General features: G+C 45.8%; 2 protein-coding genes across 2 annotated transcripts in view; one reads left to right on the top strand and one right to left on the bottom strand.

The window, feature by feature from the left end:
• MGP2 (MALE GAMETOPHYTE DEFECTIVE 2) overlaps positions 1-26,308 on the top strand; it is a 95,929-nt gene that overhangs the window by 4,131 nt on the left and 65,490 nt on the right. The window lies entirely within an intron of this gene.
• LOC147621573 (uncharacterized) lies at positions 17,789-19,516 on the bottom strand. The gene is made up of 2 exons (XM_086824365.1): positions 19,412-19,516; positions 17,789-19,317 (listed from the first exon to the last, which is right to left on the bottom strand). The coding sequence occupies exon 2, from the start codon at positions 18,891-18,893 to the stop codon at positions 18,375-18,377; it is 519 nt and encodes a 172-aa protein (XP_086680491.1). The 5' UTR covers positions 18,894-19,317; positions 19,412-19,516; the 3' UTR covers positions 17,789-18,374.

Raw genomic sequence — 26,308 nt, 5'->3', positions numbered from 1 at the left:
AAATTAATGAAGTCCGGACAGCTTATGGCCATTTCCCATTTGGTTGGACCTAAACTTATAGAAACAGGACAAATGGAGCACTATGGGCTGGACACCTACCTGGACACCTTATGGGGACACCTTATGGGGACACATGTCAGCCAGCATGTGTACCCACCAGGCCCCTGAGGTGGCACCTGAAAAAGGCGCCTCCCTCAAGAGGCCCTTTTGGGCTGTTTTACTCATTATTCAACATATTGGAGAGGTGGTTGGAGCTTTGGGAGTTGCTACAGGGCTGGTTGCTTGCTTCCCGGACTCACACAAGCTTGGACAACGATCCCCACACTCTTCTAAAGGGCTGGTTGGTAAATTTCAGACTTGCAATTTTTGGTTATTGCGAGTTTTGGGCTGGTTACAGGTGTCCAAAGTCAACTTGGACAGTACAGGACAGCTCTAGGGACCTCCACAGGGCTGTAGGACCCTTTACAGGTGGATTTCTCGTGACAGAAAGTTGCTGTTTTGGACTGGTTATTGCACAAAACAGGCCGGACAGCAATGGAATATGTGAGCATGGATGTGTCTCAAGGATTCCTGGTATAACAGGTGCTTAGGGCAAGCATTGGGGACACTTGCTCGCGGAGAACACAGGTTTCTGGATCAGTTTCTCGCGTGGAAACAGGGCCTAAAGATCCATTTACATCTTGTGCAGGGCGGAGTACCTGTGAGGATTGTGATACTCTTGTGCAGGGCGGATGTACCTGTGAAGAGGCTTGTGTAGGGCGGATGTACCTACAGATTCTCTTGTTTGAAATGTATTCATTCATAATGTATTTGGAAGAATCAGGTGCAGGCTGGTGGTGAATCCCCAGGCACCCATAATCTTGTACTTTGCAGACTCTTTTGGTAATATAACCTAAAGGGGGGGGGTCAGCCTATCATCGGCCCCTTTATGCGGTGTACTGTCATTTTCAGCTTTGTGGTTGTAATGCTCAAGTGTTGAGTGCTCAGAATCTTGTTTACGTTTATACGATTCTAATACACGCGTCCGCCTCCCGTTACATTGGTATCAGAGCTTAGTTTTTCCCCTCATTGGAAAACAGTCTGAGGCTTGGAATCATAACTAGTGACCTGATTTGAGTGTCATGGACAGCCACATTTCTGACAGTGTCGAGAACACACAGGACCGTGAATTTCATGGTACAAGGGATGCAAGAGATGCTGCAGGCAATGATGTCTATGGAGATGCAGGTACTCATGACACTATGCATTCTGATTTGGAATCTTTGAGGCGTCAAGTGCGACGCTATAGGGCTGAAACCGAAGAGCTCAGGTCATTGAAAAATGACTCGGATGTGCAAAGGGTGTTGGCTGCGAAGGCAAAGGCTTCGGTCCATGAAGTCACTTTTGAAGCAATTGCAAAGGAAATGGATGTTGAGAAACCCTGAGAGCTTGCACTTGCATACCTAATGGTTAAGGGTGATGTATACACCGAAGCAGATGGTAGATTGGCTTTCAAGAAGCCACCCCTCATGGCTGCCCGTGGTGGTGCACATGATGCACAACAAGCAGGAAGAGCACAGCAAGCGCCAAATGCTGAAAGGACAAGAGTCCCTGGTGCTAGGCTTGATGCAGGTCAAGAGAAGAGTAAGGATGAGGGATCCTCTACTCATTCCCGCTTTGCTCCAAGAAGACATATCCGTTCTCGTGTTGAGCTTTCCACTCATTCGGAGAGTGTGGCTCAAGAGAGAACGAAGAGGGATTGTGAATCTTCATCGCGGCATCATCACCATGGAGATGAACAGGATGTACATAGGGATGCACATAGAAGGAAGAAGCCTCGAGAGTTCAAGTCCGGTGACAAGGATGTAAAGTTTGAAAACTTTCAGGGATGGATGGACTCTACCAAAGCACTTGCTTTCATTAGACAGTTTGAGATAGCTTTTTGCAATGAAGACTTTTCGGAAAAGTCTATGCTCAGGCATGTGGGAATGCATCTCAAGGATACGACAAGTGATTGGTGGCTTGCAAAAATACTTGATGGAAGTGCTGTCCCAACTTGGTCTTCTTTCAAAATTCAGTTTTATGATCAATTCTTACCACCAAACTTTGCAAAGGATGTACGCAAGGAGTGGGATTGGCTGTCCCAAGATGAGGGAGAGTCCGTTGCTTCATACATAGCAAAGTTTTGGAAAGTCCTTCTCAAGGTTACTCCCTTCATGAAGATTGGAGAGGACGAGAAGAAGAGAGTTTGAATCGGGGCTCCATCACATCATCCAACAAAGCTTGGGAGTGTACCCAAATAAGACCATACAAGAGCTTATACACTCAGCCATGATTGCGGAGAACTTGCACATGAAAGCACCCACAAATAAGCCATTTGCAAGTCAAAACAAGAGCAAATTCAGGGCTGGTTATGACCAGAAAAAGGGTGGACAGCCACCTAAGAATGCTCCCAAAGATGGCCGAGATGCAAAGGATGACTCCGAAAAGAAGCTGGGGGGTAAACGCCACAATTTTGGGCTCTCAAAACAGCAATTGGAAGAGTACAGGAAGGCTGGAAAATGCTTTTAAGTGTGGCAGTAAAGATCATATATATCCTAAATGCCCACAAAATCCTAAGAATGCTGAGCCTAATGTGGAAAAGCCTCTTGTGAATGTTGTACCCGATGTGCAGGGTAATACAGGGCATGAGCCCAAGAGTAGAGTCATATGCAAGGCTTGGGGCAAATTGAAGGATCAGCCCGCTTTGTTTCTTTTTGATGATGCTTCCACATATAACTTTATATCCGTACAGATGGCTGCCGCCATAGGTCTCAATGTGGAAGACATGGGAATGCAAATGAATGCAGATGCCGCCTTTGAGGGCAAACAGGTTGATGTAACTCCGGTCATTGGTAAGCTCCGTGTACATATACAGGACTACCTCGACCATGAGAGCTTTTTAGTGGCTCCTCTTACAGGTTGTGATGTTTTGTTGGGGATGCCCTGGCATCACCGTTTAGAGCCTATTAAGGCTTACAAAGAGAACAAAATCAGCTTTGTACATAGAGGCCGTGAGCACTCTAGAGATGCTGGTACTACTGGAAGTACCATACCTCTTGTAAGCCATGTACAAATTAATAAGGCAATAAAGAAATCAGCTTGTTCTTACTTGGTTTTTGTACATGACACCATTGAACATTCTAGTGTTGATGTTAGTACATTAGATCATGTGATATGCAGCGGAAGTCTTTGTATTGGTTGATCCTGTCACACAAATGCTCACACCGTCTTCTGTATCTTGAGTTTCGTGAGTTTAGCAATCCACTTTAATTACTTCAAACTTTAAAGAGATGAGAGAGAGAGATATGAGAACTGTACACCAGATTGGTCCCGAATTACCCACTGAAGGGCCCCCTATCCCGATAACGAGATAGTATTTGCTTTATTACTTTAGAGAGAATGACTTTGGACTGTAGATAAGCCAAACGCAAGATCTCGGAGGATCGGAGAGCGGCTGATGTGTACACTGCTGTAGAAACACCTCAATGACTTGATCTTGAGCCTATGCACTCCTCCCAAGGGCATGAGGAAGGGCTGCACACCTGAGGCTCAAAGAAGAAGAAGGTGGACTGTTCTACACACTGTTAGAATGCTGAAAACACATATGAATGCCGTGTTACCTTCACCAGATGACTGCTGAATGTGTGGATGATGCACAGAATGCTGGACACTGATGCAAACAACAGATTCAGGGCTGGAAACTGCTGTAGACTGAACCTTCAGGGCTGGAATCTGCTGTGGACAGAAACGCTGAGGTGTAGAGAGGGCTGAGGACTGAAACGCATGAGCAACAGGGGACTGCAGGGCTGCTGTACGGCTGGAACAGAAACGTAGCACTGCTGCTGTACGGCTGTGCAAAAACGCAGGTCTATGCAGGCTGATTCTGGCGTTGAATTGAGGATGAACTGTGGACTGAATCCGGGCCTGAACTGAGTGCTGAATTCAGGGCTGAATGAGGTTGAAGGCAGGCACCTAGGGCTGGGCTGAAGCTATGGATCTCAAGGGGCTGGAGAAGAAAGCTTATGGGCACTAGGGCTGGATTAGTCTTGGGTTGAAAGCAAGAAAGAGGAGAGCTCTTAGCACAATGAAGACTGAATGAGAAAATAGGCTCTAGGCAAGCCTATTTATACTAACTGGAGGTTGGTCATTTAATAAAGTTTATATTTATAAATGCCCAATAATGCAAATAATGCTAAATAAATACTAATAAATATGGGAAAAATACCAGATAAATCCCAGTAAATTCCCTAAGGCTTTGGGGATGTTCTAAATGATGCACAGGCATATGAATGCATATTATGCAGGATGCAGAGTGCTTTCTGATGCAAACCCTAAGGCTTCTACTGACTCTACATGCATGAATGATTCTCTCCAAGTGGGTTAAGGGACTTGACTGACTGACTGACTGACCCGCTAAGGCTGAGGAATGACCTACGTAGCTCGTGCCTGACTTATCCTGGATTGAGGATGTACAATGGGGTCACGGCGTACGACAATTATCATCCTATTGGGTTCTAAAACTGTACAACGGCTGCACTTCTGATGATGAGCCATCTTGTCACCATGCACTGAGTGCAGAGTGCATGTGACATTCCCTCCTGATTAGCTTGGTGGCAGGTTCATGGCTTCCAAGTAGTCCGCCAATAACTGGGGGTACTCTTGGAAGAACTCCTCGTCGAGCCATACGGCTTCGTGGGTGTCTCGATCTCGGAACTTCGTATAGAACTGACGAATCCGTCGATCGGAACCATGCTTCCATGCTCAGGCTCAATAACTTCTGCCTCGTCTACCACGTTTGGCTGCTGTTCATCTGAAACATCAAACACTTCTGGACCAACATATGGTTTTAGCCAAGAAACATGGAAAACATCATGCATTGTCCAACTGGCAGGCAACTTTAACTTCATTGAGACATCACTTATCTTCTTAACTATTGGAAAAGGGCCAAAACTACGGAAAGAAAGCTTGGGACAACGTTTGCCCACTTGTTTCAATCTCTGCTTCATGATACGCAAATAGACCCAATCCCCTTCCTTGAAGTGGACATCTCATCTAGATTTATTTGCCTGTCTGCTATATGCTTCCTGAGCTTTGGTCAAGCGGTCTTTGACTGACTCAATGATCTCGGAAAATGCTTCCGTGGTTTTATTAGCCTCTAAAGATGGAGACACCATTCTCGTCAAAAGAGAAGAAAAACGGCGACCAAAGGCTGCTTCATATGGAGTCCGTCCGACACTGGATGAATGCGTGTCGTTCAAGATAGCTTGGACCTAGTGCTCCCATTTGGACTGCTGGTCATGACAGTATGACTTGAGGACATCAAAGGCCAACTGGTTATAAATTTCTGTCTGGCCATCTGTCTGGGGATGGAATGCACTAGACAACTGCAACTTAGTTCCGAAGTTTTCAAATAATGCCCTCCAGAAATGCGAGATAAACTTGGAATCTCTGTCTGATGTTATGGTGCTAGGCAAACCACAAATTGGATACCAATGCTTGAGAAACAGACGGGCTACGTCCTCGGCTGTGGCCGTATGCTTGCATGGGATGAGCATGCAGAACTTACTAAAGCGATCCACAATGGTAAAACACTGAGTGTTACGGGATCCAGTGGATGCTGGTAGAGGCCCTACAAAGTCCATAGATATGTCGATAAAAGGTCCGTCGGGGATAGGCAAAGGCTGAAGTAAACCTGCCTTCGTTGTATGGGGAACCTTGACTTTTTGACAAATCTTACAGGCTTGTACATGTGCATAGACATCACGCCTTATCTTTGGCCAATAAAAGGACCGTTCTAATTTCTCGAGGGTACTGTTGATACCCCTATGTCCTCCAACTAAGGAGTCATGGGCATCGTGGAGAAGAGCGGAACGCTTTTCCCGAGTAACACAGAGACGGTTCTTGTAGAACAACCAACCGTTCTGTACTGAATAGTGGCCAGGCTCAGAAGTGAGGGCCAAACTATACTGAGTACCAAACTCAGGGGAGTCGACATATTGGTCTTTCATACTATCCAAGTCCTTCCCCGTGATTTCGAGAATGGTAGCTTCTTGGACTGCCTGGATGCTGGACTTTCGACTGAGAGCATCTGCTACTGGGTTATGCTTACCAGGGATGTATTCAATCATACCTCCAAACTGTTGGAAGATTTGACTCCACCTGGCCTGTCGATCACTCCACTGGGCACTTGGCATAGTCTGAAGCCACTTAAATGCTTGGTGGTTTGTTTTCACTGTGAAAGCCTGTCCATAAAGAAAAGGCTTCCAATGTTTGAGCGCTGTGATCACACCCAAAAGCTCTTTGTCATATACCGAATAATTCTTTTCGGCGACATCCAACTTTCTGCTGTAATATGCCACGGGTCTATTGTCCTGCTGGAGGACTGCACCTATGGCTACATTGCTGGCATCGGTGATGACCTCGAAAGGTTCGTCCCATGATGCTAACTTTAATACAGGTGCTTCTGAGGCAGCTTTCTGGAGTGCACGGAATGCATAAGTGCCTTACCTGTAACTGAGACTTTCTGCTTGCGAGTCTTCACCCCCTTGAGCAAGTCGGTAAGGGGTGCTGCAAGGTTGGAAAACTGATGGACATGTGTGCTATAGGCCTGACAAAGACCTACGAATGACCGGATTTCTTGGGCGGTCTTAGGAATATCCCAATCTAAGATCTCCTGAACCTTTGATGGGTCCAGTCTAATCCCATCGGAACCGATGATGTAGCCCAAATACTGAACTTCCTTAACACCAAAGATAGACTTTTTGGCGTTTATGTAGAGCTGATTATCTCGCAAAAGTTGCAAGACTTTCTCCACATCTTTCTCATGCTGCTCCGCAGTGGCTGAGAAGACTAGTATGTCATCAAGGAATATGAAAACACACTTCCCAATATGGACTGCGAAAATCCTAGACATCATTTTATTGAACGTTGCGGGTGCATTTGTAAGCCCAAAAGGCATGACTACGAACTCGTAGTGACCACGCTCTGTCCTGAAAGCTGTTTTTGGAATGTCAGCTTCAAAAATGCACCACTCTTGAGGTCGATCTTAGTGAAAAACTTAGCACCGTCTAAACGCTCCAAAATGTACTCTATCCTGGGCATAGGAAACTTGTTCTTGATAGTGAGTTTGTTTAATGCCCTGTAGTCTACACAAAGGCGTGCAGACTTGTCCTTCTTTTGGACAAATAGGATAGGTGCAGCAAATGGGGAGGAAGAAGGCCGAATGAATCCGGCTCGGAGAAGCTCAGATAACTGCTTTTCCAACTCGCCCTCTAAAGTCTTGGAAAGACGATAGGGAAACCTGCTAGGAGGATCTGATACAGGGACCAAATCAATGTGATGGTCCTCAAGGCGAGAGGGTGGGAGACTGGGTGGGAGATCGTCCCTAAGCATAATGTCCTGGTGTCTGGATAGGAGGTCTGCTAACTGAGGGACTGAAGATGTAAGGGATGCTACTAATGAGGGAGGGGCTGTTTGAGCACGAACATAAAGGAGTGCTCCTTCTGCTCCCTTGCGGATAGCTCGTCTGGCCTGGAGATGTGAAATCAATGGGATGCCAAGAATGCTTCTATCCCCGCGAATCATGACAGGCTCAGGAAAACCTTTACAAATAGTAAAAGTGTCCTGCCCCCAATTGGGAATAGGCTCATACTGACGGAACCACTGAATTCCTAAGATCATGTCACACCCTAACAGAGGGGAGACGATGAAATCTCGTTGAAATGAGGCCTTCTGAACTTCAAAGGCAAATTGCTGTGCCTTCTGGGAAATGTGGGTGCGAAGACCAGGTGTAAACCCGTCCACATCCAGATGATATGGGACTAATGTGCAGTTCAATTTATTAGCCAACTGGGGAGAGATGGCGTCTTCAGAACTACCCATATCGAACAGTGATGGGAGAAACAGGAATTAGGGTTAGGTTATGGGAGACACACACAGAGAAAACAAGGGAGAGAGAGAGAGAGAGTTGTGGGGATAAGTCAACTCATGAGGCATGAGTGTGTGACTCCCCTATCACACATGTATATTGCACTAGTACACATAGTGCACTTAGTACATTAAAAGTACTAAGTGTACTATGTACTATAACTTATGGGCTTGTACACACTATAAGGGTGGGCATAACGCCTTTACCCCAACAACCTCCCACTTAAAGGCAAAGTGCCCTTAAGTAAAAGAAAAAAAAAAATCAGCATGTACATGATAATATACAAGGCCATATCAAGGCTGAAAATGGCCTCATCCAATGCCCATCAAGTGTCTGCAATGAGCAAACCGCTCCGGAGGCAAACTCTTTGTCAACAGATCAGCCGGGTTGTCATCCGTGTGAATCTTAACAAGCTGAATTTGCTTGTTCTCTATCACCTCTCTGATGAAGTGATACTTCACATCCACATGCTTCGTCTTTGCATGAAAGACAGGGTTCTTTGCCAACTGGATGGCACTCTGACTATCACAATGCAACAATGGAATATCCCCTGTATAGCCCAAATCAACCACTAACCGAGATAGCCATAATGCCTCCTTGCAAGCCTCTGTGGCTGCAATATACTCGGCCTCTGTAGTAGATAAGGCAGTGCACTTCTGCATCCTGGATATCCATGACACAGCACCTCCTGTGAATGTAAACACATAACCGGTAGTAGACTTCCGGTTATCTGGATGACCGGCATAATCCGAATCCGTGTAACCATGCACTAATGCATCCTGTTTGCCAAAGCAAATGCACATATCCTGTGTGCCCTTCAGGTATCTCATGACACCTTTCACTGCTTCCCAATGCTTCTTGCCAGGGTTGGCCATGTATCTAGAAACCACTCCCACTGCAAATGCAATGTCCGGCCTAGTAGCAACCATGGCATACATGAGACTGCCACAAGCTGAAGCATACGGAATCTTGGCCATATCAGCCCTGTCTCTATCTGACTGTGGGCTGTCCATAGCACTGAGTTTCACATATGGAGGCAAAGGAGTACTAGTCTTCTTCCCCCCGTCCATATTGAACCTCTGTAAAACTTTGCCAATATATTCCTTCTGAGACAAATACAACACATGCTGATTTCTGTCCCGAAGTATCCGCATACCCAAAATGTGATTTGCATCACCCAAATCCTTCATATCAAAGGTTTCATGCAGCCTCTTCTTCAAGGAATCCATCTCTTTACGAGATTTCCCGGCAATCAACATATCAACAACATACAAGATGAGGATCAATAGACTGCCATCCAAAGCTTTCTTGGTGTACAAGCAGTGATCTATGTCACTTCTCCTGAATTTCTGTGATTTCATGAATGTATCAAATTTATGATACCATTCTCTTGGTGCCTGTTTGAGCCCATAAAGACTCTTTTTCAGCTTGCATACAAGCTTCTCCTTTCCACTCACTGCATAACCCTCTGGCTGCTGCATATATATCTCCTCATGGAGATCACCGTGAAGAAAAGCAGTCTTCACATCCATCTGAATCAAGTCCAGATCATCATGCGCAACCAAAGCCAACACAGCTCTAAGTGTGGTCATTTTGACCACTGGAGAGAAGATCTCATCAAAGTCCACACCATATTCCTGCTTGAAGCCCTTAGCCACTAACCTGGCTTTGTATCTTGGCTTAGCATCTGGTGCAACTTTGAGCCTGTAAACCCACTTGCATGGCAAAACCTTCTTGCCTGCAGGCAAATGCACCAACTTCCATGTACCATTTTTGTGCAGAGAATCCATCTCTGACTTCATGGCACGCTCCCAAAGAGCCTTGTCTGCCCTCTGTAAAGCCTCTTTATAACATGAGGGCTCCCCACAGTCAGTAAGCATCAAGTAGTCAACCCCTGGAACAAACCTGTCAGGGGCTCTGGAGGGTCTTGTGGACCTCCGTACCCAATGACCATCATTTGCAGGTTGCTGTCCAGCCTGCATATCACCTATTGGCGGCTCCTGTTCCATGCCATAAGGCTGAAAAATCATGCCCGGTATTTCCTCTAACTGTGGTATATCCATAGGGATATCTTCTGCCATCTCTGGCTGTCCATTTGGACCATTTTCAGCACCATTTAAGGGCTGGTTTTCCTGCTGTAATGGCTGATTTACAGCCCTTTGTTGTTGTCCATGATGTCCATCATCATCAAAGATGACTCTGCCAGGCTCCTGTTGCCTTGCAGGCTCCTTATACATGCATGTTTCATCAAAAATGACATCATTGTTGCGTATGATCTTTCTATTCATGGGATCCCAAAGTCTATACCCCATTTCACCTTTGTCACCATATCCTAGGAATATGCATTTGTGAGACTTAGGATCAAGTTTGGTGCGCATTTCCCTGCGTATGTGCACGTACGCAACGCAACCAAACACTCTCAAGTGCTTGTATGACGGAGGCTTCCCTGTCCATACTTCTTCTGGCACTTTCCCACCAAGCCTCGTGTTAGGTGACCTGTTTATAAGGTGAACGGCTGTCATAACAGCTTCAGCCCAAAAACCATGAGGTAATGCAGCATGTGACAACATAGAACGGACCTTCTCCTGAATGGTCCTGTTCATCCTCTCTGCTGTCCCGTTTTGTGGAGGATCATAAGGAGTAGAGAGCTCCCTCTTGATGCCTTTAGCATCACAAAAGTCCTGAAACTGTTTGGACATGTACTCTCCACCATTGTCGGAACGCAAAGCCTTCAGTGTTTTGCCAGTTTGATTCTCAACATGAGCAACAAACTTCTGAAACACTGAGAATGTATCACTCTTCAAACGAAGAGGATAGACCCACACCTTGCGTGTGGCATCATCAATAAAAGACACAAAATATTTTGCCCCTCCCAAAGAAAGCTGAGGCATCTCACATACATCTGTATGCACAAGCTCTAACTGAGCATCTTTCTGTCCAAGAGCTTTCTTGTGGGGGCACTGTAGTTGCCTACCATATATACAATGCTCACAAAACTGAAAACTTGAAAACTTTAGAGAAGGCAAGTAACCCAAACGAGACAATTGCTCCATTCCTTTGACACTCATGTGTCCCAACCGGCTATGCCACATAGAGATTTCCGGCAGCTCGGTTGCATTTACATTAGCATGGTGACAAACACCTGCATGCATAAAGTAAAGAGTGTCCACCTTAGAGCCTCTGGCAACAACCAGTGAGCCCTTACTAATTTTCCACTTTCCACTACCAAATGTGGTAACATAATCAGCATCATCAAGCTGTCCAGTAGAAAGCAGATTCTTCTTGATCTCAGGCACATGCCTGACATCATGGAGCATAAGCTGTGAGCCATCTGAAAATACAAGCCTCACATCACCTCTGCCAAGAATCTTGCATGCATGGCTATCACCCAAATAAACCACTCCTTCATTGCCAGCAGTATACCTGACAAACAAGTCTCTGCAACCTGTGACATGAAAGGAGGCACCTGAATCAATGATCCATGAGTGCATACCATGACCACCTGTAAGAAGTGAATGGGCATCAAGTGAAGAAGTAAATAGGACCTCATCCTCACTGCCACCTGCATGTGACACATTGATTTCTTCAATCTTGACTCCACTTTTGCCCTTTGGCTTTACATCTTTGGCTTCATCTTTCTCTTTGTCTTTGCCTTTTCCCTTTTCCTTTTGATCTTTTTTCCATTTGTAGCATTGCTTTTTAATGTGTCCCTTCTTGCCACAATAATGGCATTCCAAATCCTTTTTGGAGCGAGACTTGCTCCTTCCCCTTTCTTGGCTTTTCCCCCTTTGTTGGGATCTCCCACGTGCATTCATTGCATTGGACTTTCCAACAGAGTTGTTTTTCCTGTTCATCTTGAAGAAGAGCACCCTCAACATCTGCATATGACAGCATAGCATGCGAATTGCTAGTGGCTGTCCTGAATGTGTCCCAACTCTCTGGCAAAGTGCATAACAGAAAAGTGGCTTTGAACTCATCGTCCATTGCCAACTTTTGATTAATGACCTGGCTGACAATACCATTAAACTCATTTAGATGGGCTGTCATAGAAGCCCCTTCCTTCATCTGAAGACCTATGAGTTTCTTCAACCAATACACTTTGCTTGAGGCACTTTGTTGGGCATACAAGTCCTGCAATCTCTGCCACATTCCCCAAGCTGTCTTCTCTTCACGAATGCTGAAAAGTAATGAGTCTGACACAGACAACATGATAGTAGATCTTGCCAGCTCATCCATATCTTCCCACTCTTCAGCAGTAAGAGAAGCGGGCATCACACCCCTTTCTTTGATAGGCTTGTGCTGCTTTTTCTGGAGCAACACATTGTAGCACTGGGTCTGCCAAATATCATAGTTATGCGAGCCTTCAAGCTTCTTGATGTGAAGCAATGAAGAGCTCTCACCTGTGGTTGCCATAGCAAAATGCAACCTGTCAATGCCTGACTCCCTGCAAAGTGTGCAAACACTGCACCAAAAGCACACACAGTGCTCACAGTTTTTTCTCCCAAGCTTTATCTCCCACTGCGGAAGCAAGAATGCAACTTTTCTCCCACTTTATGTGATGAAAACACCAAAATCTGGTTGCTGCAGATTTTGGACAGCACCTTAAATGTGCTCTTTTGCCCTTCCAAAGTACTGTACAGCAGTACCAAGTGCTCACCAATGATGTACCAAACCTGTACCGGCAAGTACAGCAGCTGAAATTGAACCTTTTGGTCACTCAAAACAGTGTACAGCCATGCCAAAACTTGCACAAAGCTGTGCCAAATCTGTACCAGCAGGTACAGTAGCAATAAATGCTCTCCTGGCTGTCCAAATGAGTGAAAATCAGACTTGTACAGTCCTGTACACTGCATACAACAGTCCCGAACAGAAATTGGGCAAAAGCCCCTTGACTGCAAGCTGATTTTTGAGGATTCAAGGCATAAATGTCTTGCCTGCTGCTTTGCCAAGCTCAACAAGCATTCAAACTTGAAAAGCCCCTTGATTTAAGATCAATTTTTGATCATACATGGTACATTGATGCACATGAAGGCATCCAGAGTGTTCACGATGCTTCCCCCTGGCCACATATACATCAAATACATGAAAGCCCCTTGATTTACAGGCACATTGAGTGCTTGTAAGGCATCAGCACATTATCCACAGCATCAAATGCGATTGCCTGCGTGCAAATCAAGCAAATCGGCACAAAAGCCCCTTGATTTGCACTGCAATTTGCTGCAATTTGTTGCAATTTTGCCCAAATGTGCGATTTTTTCACATCATACAGCATGTATGAGTGCTTAATTGCACAATTACATCAAAAGCCCCAAATTTCGACATCCAATTTCCTGCAAATTGATCTTGATTGTGACCAATGTCCTGCAAATTGATCCTGATTGTGACCAATGTCACCCAATTTTGCCAATTTTGCTCAAAATTTGAGCAAGTTGGCACCTGTACCTGCTCAATTGCAAATAATGGACATAAAAATTCCCGAAATTGAAGCAAAATACCTCTAATTTGGGCTGAATTTGAGGGGCAATTCTGATTTGAGTGCTGATTTTTGATTGCAGATGCTGTTGCAGGAGAGGGGGGCAATTCTTGCTGATGTTGCTGCTGTATTAGTGAAGAAGAAACCCTAAACCAAGGCTCTGGGATTGCCAAGTAGCGACGAGGGCGGCTGCGCCACACAGTGTGCCAAGGGGACCAAATGTGGATGATCCGCGAGAAGAGGAAGCCCCTATGGAGCGATTTGGTAGCCGAGCGCAGCACACTGCGAAGAGAGTGCTCTAGAGCTCGGGAGGAGCGCTGGATCAAAGCTGCCAAAGGCGTGTGAGACTTTGCCTGTTTGTGTGCGCTGGTACGCAGCCTTGTCGACCAGCCGATGCTTCTTCGCTCGCCTATCTTCTTCGCTCGCTGCTTTCGCTCAACGCTCACTCACGCCTAATGGTTGCCACCGCCTTCGCCTGCGTAGTAGCCGTCTCATGCCCAGCGCTACACGCTTTCAGTCGACGCTTCTTCGCTTGCTGCTTTCGCTTTGCTTCGCCGTGCTGCTTTCGCCTAGCGCATCTACGCCCAACGCTACAAGCTTTCAGTCGACGCTTCTTCGCTTGCTGCTTTCGCTTTGCTTCGCCGTGCTGCTTTCGCCTAGCGCATCTACGCCCAGCGCTACAAGCTTGTCGACTACTCGGGTGGCGCCTGACACGCCTGTGTGTTCACTTGCTGCCTGTTGCGCTGCCTTGCTGCGCCTGACTCCTTGCTACCATCAAGGAGAAGAGGAAGGGAGGGATCACTAAGGGCTCTGATACCAGTTGATGGGAGAAACAGGAATTAGGGTTAGGTTATGGGAGACACACAGAGAAAACAAGGGAGAGAGAGAGAGAGAGAGTTGTGGGGATAAGTCAACTCATGAGGCATGAGTGTGTGACTCCCCTATCACACATGTATATTGCACTAGTACACATAGTGTACTTAGTACATTAAAAGTACTAAGTGTACTATGTACTATAACTTATGGGCTTGTACACACTATAAGGGTGGGCAGAACGCCTTTACCCCAACAAACAGGACTACAAACTGTCGGCCCTGGGCAGAGCCATAAGCTCGGATAAGGCTCTTCTGAGCAGCATCGCTCTCACCCTCCTGCTTAGCATCAAATACCACGGATGGCATAGGATGCATGGAAGGTAAAAGTTGAACTGCATTTGAGGTAGTAGGCAGGGCTGGAGGAGCTGGGGAGGCTGTGGCAACTGTGGCAGAAGAAGCTTTGGCAGCTTGTGCCGCTTGCCATTTGTGGCAATCCTTCTTACCATGCCCTATAATATGACAGAAAAAACATCTATTTTCTGACTGGTACTTCCTTTGCTCCTCTGGAGGAAGATAACCTCCAGTAATGCCTGCTTTAGCCTTTTCATCAGGGGTTTTCTTAGGTTCTTTATCCTTCTTACCCCCTGAACTGGAGCTATTACTGCTGTCCTTCTTAGCATCTTTAGAAGATGCGTTACCTTTTCCTGTCTGTGCAGCTGATTGCTGCTGCTGGGGTTTGGTACTGGACTGAGATGTCTGCTTGGGCTTGCCCCCGTTGAGCTTCATTTCTTCATTCTGAGCGAGAGTCAGAGCCCGGTCATATGTACTTGGTTCAAAGTTACGAACTGTGAACCGAATGTTGGAGTCCAATCCACGAATGAATTGCTCCATCTTGGCCTGCTCAGATAACCCTAACTGCTGTGCTAAAGTAATAACCTTACCGGAAAACTGAAGCACTGGGGATCCGTTCTGTCTGAGTCCATAGAACTCGTCTTTCAGACCGGTCATGTACTGGGGCGGGAGAAATCTGGTCTTCAGGTCATGGACAAAGATGTCCCAGTCAAAGGCTGTGACACCTGTGGCCTGGTCAGTATGAATACTAGACCAATGCTGCCACCAAGTGACTGCCTCACAAGTGAGATGGGAGCCGCTAAGTGGACTTTGTCTTGTGGGTCTGTGATCTTAGCTAATGGAAAATGAGCATTAAACTGATGAATAAATTGATTAACTGAAGAATGATCACACTTACCATCATACTTGCTGAAATTCGGTTGACTGCGAATGATGGTGGTTGATGCTGCTGCGGGATGCTGGCTGGTGACACCTATGACTGGGGAGACTGAGGAGAGCTGCTGATACCTCAAGTGTATGGCCTCCTTTTCCCGTTGGTGTTCGAGTAACATACGTTCTCGATCAAGCTCACGTTGGTGTTCTCGAGCGGCGAGTTCAGCCTGACGCCGGTCTTCGTCGATCCTGCGTTGGGCTTCCTCATAGTCCCGTCTTTCTTCTTTTTCTCTTCTCCTTCGGGCCTCATCCTCTCTCCTTTGTTGTTCCATCTGAAAGAAGAGGGAGATGTAGTCGGGTGCTGCTGGAGGTGTAGAAGGACGTGCTGCTGCTGCCTCCAAGAGTTGGAGACGCTCCATGAGTAGCTGGTTCTGAGCTCTAAGAAGAGCTATGGTGTCTGCTGTAGGCGGAAGAACAAGGTCTCCTTCGGGGGAGACGTCTTCCGGCTGATGAGTACTCTCTCCTGTAGACATGATGTTGAAGTCGGTGGTCGTGCCGGAACGCAATCTAACCATCCAAGGATGCCCCCACGCTAGGATACGGTGTGTGTGGACTATCTGAATCTGATACCAATGTGATGTGCAGCGGAAGTCTTTGTATTGGTTGATCCTGTCACACAAATGCTCACACCGTCTTTTGTATAGCAATCCACTTTAATTACTTCAAACTTTAAAGAGATGAGAGAGAGAGATATGAGAACTGTACACCAGATTGGGTCCCGAATTACCCACTGAAGGGCCCCCTATCCCGATAACGAGATAGTATTTGCTTTATTACTTTAGAGAGAATGACTTTGGACTGTAGATAAGCCAAACGCAAGATCTCGGAGGATCGGAGAGCGGCTGATGTGTACACTGCTGTAGAAACACCTCAATGACTTGATCTTGAGCCTATGCACTCCTCCCAAGGGCATGAGGAAGGGCTGCACACCTGAGGCTCAAAGAAGAAGAAGGTGGACTGTTCTACACACTGTTAGAATGCTGAAAACACATATGAATGCTGTGTTACCTTCACCAGATGACTGTTGAATGTGTGGATGATGCACAGAATGCTGGACACTGATGCAAACAACAGATTCAGGGCTGGAAACTGCTGTAGACTGAACCTTCAGGGCTGGAATCTGCTGTGGACAGAAACGCTGAGGTGTGGAGAGGGCTGAGGACTGAAACGCATGAGCAATAGGGGACTGCAGGGCTGCTGTACGGCTGGAACAGAAACGCAGCACTGCTGCTGTACGGCTGTGCAAAAATGCAGGTCTATGCAGGCTGATTCTGGCGTTGAACTGAGGATGAACCAAGGACTGAATCAGGGCCTGAACTGAGTGCTGAATTCAGGGCTGAATGAGGCTGAAGGCAGGCACCTAGGGCTGGGCTGAAGCTATGGATCTCAAGGGGCTGGAGAAGAAAGCTTATGGGCACTAGGGCTGGATTAGTCTTGGGCTGAAAGCAAGAAAGAGGAGAGCTCTTAGCACAATGAAGACTGAATGAGAAAATAGGCTCTAGGCAAGCCTATTTATACTAACTGGAGGTTGGTCATTTAATAAAGTTTATATTTATAAATGCCCAATAATGCAAATAATGCTAAATAAATACTAATAAATATGGAAAAAATACCAGATAAATCCCAGTAAATTCCCTAAGGCTTTGGGGATGTTCTAAATGATGCACAGGCATATGAATGCATATTATGCAGGATGCAGAGTGCTTTCTGATGCAAACCCTAAGGCTTCTACTGACTCTACATGCATGAATGATTCTCTCCAAGTGGGTTAAGGGACTTGACTGACTGACTGACCCGCTAAGGCTGAGGAATGACCTACGTAGCTCGTGCCTGACTTATCCTGGACTGAGGATGTACAATGGGGTCACGGCATACGACAATTATCATCCTATTGGGTTCTAAAACTGTAAAACTGCTGCACTTCTGATGATGAGCCATCTTGTCACCATGCACTGAGTGCAGAGTGCATGTGACAGATCAAGACAAGCTTAACTTTTTGAATGAGTTCAAAGATTGTTTTGCGAATGCTTTGCCAGCAAGGTTGCCACCCGAGAGGCCGGAAGATCATTGCATAGATCTAATTCTCGGTAGCTCTCCACCTAATAGGCCACCATACAGGGTGAGTGCTAGTCAACAAGAAGAGATTATGGCACAGGTGAATGAACTTTTGGAAAAGGGTTTGATTCGGCCTAGTTCCTCGCCATATTGCTCGCCGGTACTTCTTGTTCAAAAGAAGGATGGTACTTACAGGCATAGTAGCCAGGAGTTTCATAAAAAAGGTTTTTGAAACGCGTTTCGAAACGTTTCATTGCCCGACCCAAAAGTATGAAACGGGAGGGGTACCGGGGGGGGGGGGGGGACCCAACAATAGGGACCCTCAACAAGTTTCATATCAGTTTATAAGACTGCAAACAAACAACATGTCACCTTGATCTTATAGACTTAAAAATGTGTAAATAAAAGCAAGACATTGCAATTTGAAATTTGATTTACGAATCACGATATCATATCAATATTTGACATCATGATTCATGACATGCCAACCTTGGTCCCTGGATACCGAATTTAACAACTTACAAGTAACCAAATGACAATAAGATTGTCTAAATAGTAAAGACCAAAGAGTGGCAATCCATAAAATCATAAATGTGACATGAGCCATGGGCCATGGCCAAAGCAGCTGAGAGTCTGGCACATGTGACACATGTGGTACATAAAAAAACCGACATAAAAGATAATAGCTACAACTGTCAACAATGTCTAATGTCAACATGAGACATGAGTCATGACCATAAATCATAAATGAAGCTGTAAAAAAACGAGAATGACTAAGTAGATACTAGACTCTAGAAGCCTAGTCATCCTCCTCTGCATCATCCAACTCAATATCCTCGTCCTCATCCTGAACATCAGATGCCTCAGAAGCTGTGACCCAATCGGAAGAGTCATCTGCACCCTCTGCCACCGCTGCCTCAGGTCCAGCACTCGTGCTAGCACCATCTTTGCAAGGTGCAGCACTCGTGCTAGCACCATGTGTACCTACAACAACTCCAACCCTGGCTCGAGAGCGGCTACGGGTTTGCCTGGTTCCCTGCATCGCCTCCTCATATAACATGGTGTAAATGTCTTGCTCATCAGGTGGGATCTCTGGGATGTCTTTCACTTTCTCGATGTCGATTTTGTCGACATTTACTTGTATTGGCTCTATGGAATTGCCTCTTTGCTCAAGTAGACGGAGGTTGCAATGACAATAAACCAACCGCTCTAATTGTGCAGTGGTAAACTTGTTCCTTTTCTTTGTGTGGAAAAGGGCCCATGTACTCCAATTTCTCTCACAAGGACCTGAGCTGCAGTCCTGTGAGAGCACTCTCATAGCAAGCCTCCTCTGCAAAATTCAAATATGAAAAATCACACATGAGTCATGATTCATTATTCATGACACATGTGACATGAGCACAAAATTGTAATGAATACTCACCAGTTGCGGGTCACTTATACCATATTTCTCCCACCAAGATACGGGCTGCAACATCCCTGAATGCAATTCCGCAGTTGGTGACCCAAAATGCTTTCCTGTCTTGTTGCGGAAGGCAAGCCGCTGCTCCTCCAAGGCAGCCAACTCCCCCACATCTCCACCCACCCATGTTGTCACATACTCGGTCCAACCATCCTCCAACTCCTCACAACATGCCTGGTCTTCGTGTCTCCACAAAGGATGAAGAATGTGGGCCACCGCATGGATTGGTCTATGAAACCAATCCCAACGATCTTGCCAAATAGCACGAAGGCTGTCCTTCCTAGTTTTTTAAACATTACAATTTAGAATCTAGATGCACCAAGTTTAGAGCTGAAATTGAAGAGTTAAGAGTCAAGACAAAATATAATACTTACTCAATAGCAGAAATACCAGTTGCCTTTATAAGGCACTCCCCGAGTTTGTCCATGTACTCATACAAGAGGCCCATGGTGCTGCCCTCCATGTCGGTGATACGCAATACGCTGTAGAAAGGTTGTAAAACTCTCACCAATCCCTCTGCTGTTGCCCACCACCCACCACCCATAATAGTGCTTGCAAACTTATCTGACTTTGGACACTTATTTTCAGCCTCCCAATCATACCACTCCTTGGACACCACTAGTCGTAAGAGTCCCTTTCGGACTCTTACTACTCTGTCAAGCACTATGAACATATATGCAAACCTGGTGGTCGAGGGTTTACACAACTCCAACTCACCCTGTGCCCTGTAGATAGAAAGTATCTTGGGCCTCTTTGTGACAAATTTGACAATGAAGCGAGCTGTATTCAATATATCCTGCAACCAACCTAGCTTGCCCATATCCTCCATCATAAGATCTAGACTATGACTGGCACATGGTGTCCAAACAATACGTGGGAACTCATCCTGAAGCATGCGGCCCATACTGACACAGTTTGAACCATTGTCAGTCACAACCTGCACAATGTTTTCTGGCCCAACTTCCAACACAGCCTCACGCAAATGGCGCCAAATGAACTCTCCTGTCACCACTGTCCCTGGTTGGGATGCATCAATGGCACGCAAAAACATTGTGCCCTTGCAGGAGGACACCAAGATGTTGTACGCACTCCTCTTGCGTACATCCGACCACCCATCACAAAGCAATGAACAGCCGTACTTTTCCCATGTCTTCCTTAATGGCTGAATTTCATGATGCACCTGTGCACGCTCTCTACGGAGCTCTCTAGTGCGCATAGTCTCATAGCTGGGCCCCTCCCACTCATATCCAATTCGGCTAATTGCACGCATGGCACATTTCCAACGATTTGTGCGTAGTATGTTGAAAGACAAGGCACACTGTATGAAAAGCTTAGTTAGCTCCCGAGTTGCCTCTTTCACAGCCTGTTTTTGAATACCTGCTTTTATGCTGCCTCTCTTGAGAGACCCTACAATCGGCAATTTAGAACGAGCCGCTACTGGCATAGAGCTCGATCTTACATAAACACCACCTGCATATGAGTCTTGGCTCTCGGCCACCTGTGGTTTTCCCCTCTTTGTCACTGCCTCTGAATTCTCCTCTTCCTCGATTCCTGTACCTGTGTTGGAGTCAATAACCCCTTCTTGGATTTTCTTCCAATCTTGTAGACTGTCCTGCACAACCTTTGGCACCTTGGGACAAGCAGAAATCCCCTCACCCTTCAAGCCAGACAAGTGGGCTTTGATGCGGGTTACACTCCCGCCAGTCACTAACAGGCAGAAATTGCATCTCCATTTTTCAGCTCCAGACCCACCATATCTTCCAAGAGAGGTGACGTGTGTCCACACAGCATCACGATTGCGACCCATCTATGGCAAAAGAAACAAAAAAAAACTCCCTGTTGAAAGTTGAAAGTAAAAAAAGCTTCGTGTTGAAAGTTAATCACATTATGCTGCATGCACAGACTCTCTCTCAATTACACAATGCAATTTCTCTCTCTCTCTCTCTCTCTCTCTCTCTCTCTCTCTCACACACACACACACACACACACACACACACACAAACACGCACACACACATACACACACATCTCAATTGAAAATTGAAATTTGAGATGTGTGTGTGTGTGCGAGTGTTTGTGTGTGTGTGTGTGTGTGAGAGAGAGAGAGAAAGCTAGAGGAGAGAGAGAGAGAGAGAGAGAGAGAGAGAGAGAGAGAGAGAGAGAGAGAGAGGTAAAACCTGCTAGTTGCAAGGCTGTAGCAAACACGGACGCACGCTCTCTCTCTCTGTGAAACTCGCACGTAAGCTCTCTCTTTGTGAAACGCGTTTGCAAGGCTGAAAAAGGCCCAAATTTTGAGCCGTACGTTTTCAAACGGCAAAAATCCCCAATTTTGACATTAAAAAAAAATAAGCATAAAAAACTCGTTTCAAATTTAACGAAACGTTTCGTACTTCAGTGGGGATGCGAAACGCGTTTCATTGCTACTATGCTTACAAGATGTGTGTTGATTACCGTGCCCTCAATAAGATAACCATCAAGAATCGGTTTCCGATTCCGCGCATTGATGACATCTTGGACAAGCTTGAAGGTTCGGCATGTTTCAGCCGAATAGACCTCAAGAGTGGGTATCATCAAGTGAGAGTGGCACCTCAAGATGTACACAAGACTGCATTTAGGACAGCCTTCGATCTTTATGAGTTTTTGGTGGTGCCTTTTGGCCTTACAAATGCACCCGCTACCTTCAACAGGATGATGGACAGGGTGTTCAGAAAGCATAGAAAGTTAACGGGTATATTCTTTGATGACATTATTGTATTCTCAAAGAATGAAGCCCAACATCGTGAGCACCTGGCTTTTGTGTTTAAAGAGCTTAAGGAAAATCAGCTCTACATAAATGCAAAAAAGAGTGAATTCTTCCTCCCAGAGATTCACTATCTTGGTCACATTGTATCAAAGGATGGTGTGCGCATGGATCCCGCAAAGATACAAGCCATGCAAGAATGGCCAGAGCTGAAATCAGTCCATGAAGTGAGGAGCTTCCTTGGTTTATGTGCTTACTATAGGAGGTTCGTCAAGCATTTTGCTTTCATTGCCGCTCTGTTACATGAGTTAACGAAGAAGAAAGCAATCTTTAGATGGACACAAGAAGAGAGAGATGTCTTTCAAAAGTTGAAGAGTGCAATCATCTCGGGACCGGTACTCATTATTCCGGATTTGCACAAACCTTTTGTGGTGGAATGTGATGCATGTGGGGACTGCATAGGGGCTGTTTTGAACCAAGAAGGACATGCCATTGCCTATGAGAGCATACGCTTGCAACATGCAGAGCTTCACTTACAGGTTTATGAGAAGGAGTTGTTGGCTGTAATTCATGCCCTTACTATTTGGAAACACTATCTTTTAGGGGCTGATTTTATGGTCAAAACTGATCATCAAAGTTTGAGATACTTTTTGACTCAAAGTAAGCTCTCAGAGAAGCATATGAGATGGGCAAATTTCCTCTCAATGTTTCATTTTCAGATTTTACACACTCCAGGGAAAAAGAATGTGGTGGCAGATGCCTTATCTAGACGACCACAGGTTCATGCTATTACAGTTGCATACCATGCGGACTTATCGGATATGTGTAATACTTATCATCTGGATGAGGATTTTGCACATGTATGGGCTGATTTGCAAGAGGGTATTGCTGTCCCATCTTATGTCATAAGAGATGGATATCTCATGATGCAAAATCGTATGTGTGTGGTAAAGAACCTTTGCCATAAGGTTATGGATGCAAAATCGTATGTGTGGTAAAGAACCTTCGCCATAAGGTTATGGATGAGTGCCATGCTCCTCCATATGCAGGTCATAGAGGCATTTTGGCCACAGCACAAGCTTTGGAGAGGTATTTCTTTTGGCCAGATATTCGCAAGGATATTGAAGCATATGTACGTGAATGTATGGTATGTCAAAAGGTCAAGTTTGACCGACATAAAGCACCTGGATTGCTTCAGCCTTTGCCTATACCAAATGAACCATGGGAAAGCATTGCTATGGATTTCATTATGGATTTGCCAAGGATGCCACAGGGAAATGATGCTATTTGGACCATCATTGATAGGTTTAGCAAGCAGGCACATTTCATTCCCGTGCGCAAGACAATAAAGCCAGATCATATGGCTAGGATGTTTTTGGCACAGATATTCAAACACCATGGCCTGCCTAAATCTATTGTGGGGGATAGAGATCCTAGAATCACAAGCTTATTTTGGCGCGCATTGTTTGACAATATGGGTACAAAGCTGAACTTCTCATCACCTTACCATCCACAGACAGATGGGCAAAGTGAAATAGCAAATTCAGCCGTCCTCGACTTGCTGAAATCTTATGTATCCGACCGCAAATCGGATTGGGAGAAGTATTTACCACTTGTGGAGTTTGCCTACAACAATACAGTACATACTTCTACGGGCAAGGCGTCCTTTGAGATTATCTATGGCAAGGTGGTACTACCACCCATCCTTCGTACAAAGGATGAGATTTTTGCAGCAGATGAGTTTGTTAGAGACTTGGGTACTGCATTTGCACAGGTACGGACAGCCATAGAGAGGTCTCAAACCAAGAATAAAAAGGCAGCTGATAAGCATAGAAGGGATGTACAATTCAAACAAGGTGATTGGGTCTTGCTGAAATTTGAAAAGGCACGCCTTCGGAAGAGGCCAGGGAAAGAGGGAAAGTACCCTAAGCTTTCCAACAGGTACTATGGACCTTTTCAGATCTTGGAGAAGATCAATGATGTTGCATTTCGGCTTGTACTCCCAGATCATTGGAACATGCATAGTGCTTTTCATGTGAGCCTATTGAGGCCTTATGTGGGACCGACACCGTTTGAGCCGGTTTTGCAAGACCCACCCGAGGTGGATGAGCTGGAAGAGATTCTTCAACCTGAACAGATTGTTTTTCACAAGGAATGAAAGCTTGCGGGAGGCAAACTTGTTCGTAGGTACCTTGTGAAGTTCAAGAATTATTCAGCTTTGGATGCGAAATGGATGGATGAGGCCTACTTCGAGGATTACCCAGATCTTTTGAAGGCCTATCTGGAGGCTTTTCAGTTGCGGTCAACTGATTAGAAGCCGGGGGGAATGTCACAAACCCCTATATTCTAGGGACATGCGGATGCGTGTCAGGCCTAGAAACATGCGGATGCATGTATGCACACATGGTGTGTTATGATGGCAGGCGGAATATTTTCAAGTACAAGAATGATGATAGGTGGTTCTCCAAGTTTACATGTGCACAATGCATAAATGATGCATGCCATAACTTTATTTTACTTTGTGTGACATTGTCTTGCTGCGTGGACAATGCTTGTTATTTTGGCTTGTGAAGTCCGAGGGACCGGGGACGCCCGGGCACCTTGTGGACACGTGTGTGCACTCTTGTTTGGGCCTAAAACTGTGGGCTTATGGGTTTTGCAGGTGGTAAGTGCGTCCACACTCAATTTACAGCTTACTTCATTTACTACTAAGGTTTATTGGTTTGCAGGTCCACACTCATTAATAAGTGGCCGGACAACTTATAATGCGTTCGCATTTGGTTGGACCAAAATTAATGAAGTCCGGACAGCTTATGGCCATTTCCCATTTGGTTGGACCTAAACTTATAGAAACAGGACAAATGGAGCACTATGGGCTGGACACCTACCTGGACACCTTATGGGGACACCTTATGGGGACACATGTCAGCCAGCATGTGTACCCACCAGGCCCCTGAGGTGGCACCTGAAAAAGGCGCCTCCCTCAAGAGGCCCTTTTGGGCTGTTTTACTCATTATTCAACATATTGGAGAGGTGGTTGGAGCTTTGGGAGTTGCTACAGGGCTGGTTGCTTGCTTCCCGGACTCACACAAGCTTGGACAACGATCCCCACACTCTTCTAAAGGGCTGGTTGGTAAATTTCAGACCTGCAATTTCTGGTTATTGCGAGTTTTGGGCTGGTTACAGGTGTCCAAAGTCAACTTGGACAGTACAGGACAGCTCTAGGGACCTCGACAGGGCTGTAGGACCCTTTACAGGTGGATTTCTCGCGACAGAAAGTTGCTGTTTTGGACTGGTTATTGCACAAAACAGGCCGGACAGCAATGGAATATGTGAGCATGGATGTGTCTCAAGGATTCTTGGTATAACAGGTGCTTAGGGCAAGCATTGGGGACACTTGCTCGCGGAGAACACAGGTTTCTGGATCAGTTTCTCGCGTGGAAACAGGGCCTAAAGATCCATTTACATCTTGTGCAGGGCGGAGTACCTGTGAGGATTGTGATACTCTTGTGCAGGGCGGATGTACCTGTGAAGAGGCTTGTGTAGGGCGGATGTACCTACAGATTCTCTTGTTTGAAATGTATTCATTCATAATGTATTTGGAAGAATCAGGTGCAGGCTGGTGGTGAATCCCCGAGCACCCGTAATCTTGTACTTTGCAGACTCTTTTGGTAATATAACCTAAAGGGGGGGGGGTCAGCCTATCATCGGCCCCTTTATGTGGTGTACTGTCATTTTGAGCTTTGTGGTTGTAATGCTCAAGTGTTGAGTGCTCAGAATCTTGTTCACATTTATACGATTCCAATACACACCACATTTTTCGGAGCCATCTATGGTTCCATCTCTTGAGGGCTTCTCTCTCCAGATTTCAATATCTTCTCGATCTTCTCATGGCTTCTTCCGGAGACCTTCTCGGTATTCAAATGTACCATATCTTCGCGAGCTTTGTGCCTTTTATGAGGTGGTTCCTTCAGGCTCTTTGGAGGATTTGTTGCAACGTATCGGACCTGGTACCCATCTGGTGCTGAAGAGGAGGTGTTGGAAATTATTTCATCCCCAGATGGACTTTCCCATGCATATTCATGCTTGTATCTTATGAAGCCTTGTATTGGCATATCTTAGCAGAGATTATTCAGCATTTTTTCTACCATTTTTTGGTATTTTTTAGGCATTTTATAGCACTTTTTTGCTACAGCCATGCTGTCGGCCTGCTACAGCTGGCCGACTAGCATCCTGAGGTTATATAAAAGGGCTGGCTCCCTTTTCCCTCAGATTAGGTCTCTTTTCAGCTTCTGCAGTGATAGGCAGCATCTACGGGACCTCCCTCATGCTGCTCCACATGATGTACTACCTTTTCTGGTGATATCCAGCAGTGATCTTCTTTTCTCCTTTATGCTTGTTGTCCATATACAATGTTGTACAGTTCTTGCAGCATTTCTGAGTGGGTATCTTAGCGTAATACCCATTCTTTCAGGAGGCAGGAGGATTATACCTAATCAAAGCCTAAGGCTTAGCTTGTAAAAAAGTTGGCA

This window comes from Cibotium barometz, chromosome 30 (assembly GCF_041138505.1).
Source record: "Cibotium barometz isolate CiBa-2024 chromosome 30, ASM4113850v1, whole genome shotgun sequence".
Taxonomy (NCBI): Eukaryota; Viridiplantae; Streptophyta; class Polypodiopsida; order Cyatheales; family Cibotiaceae; genus Cibotium; species Cibotium barometz.
Note: the sequence above shows the minus strand (reverse complement) of the source record. Positions and strands in the feature narration are given on the sequence as shown.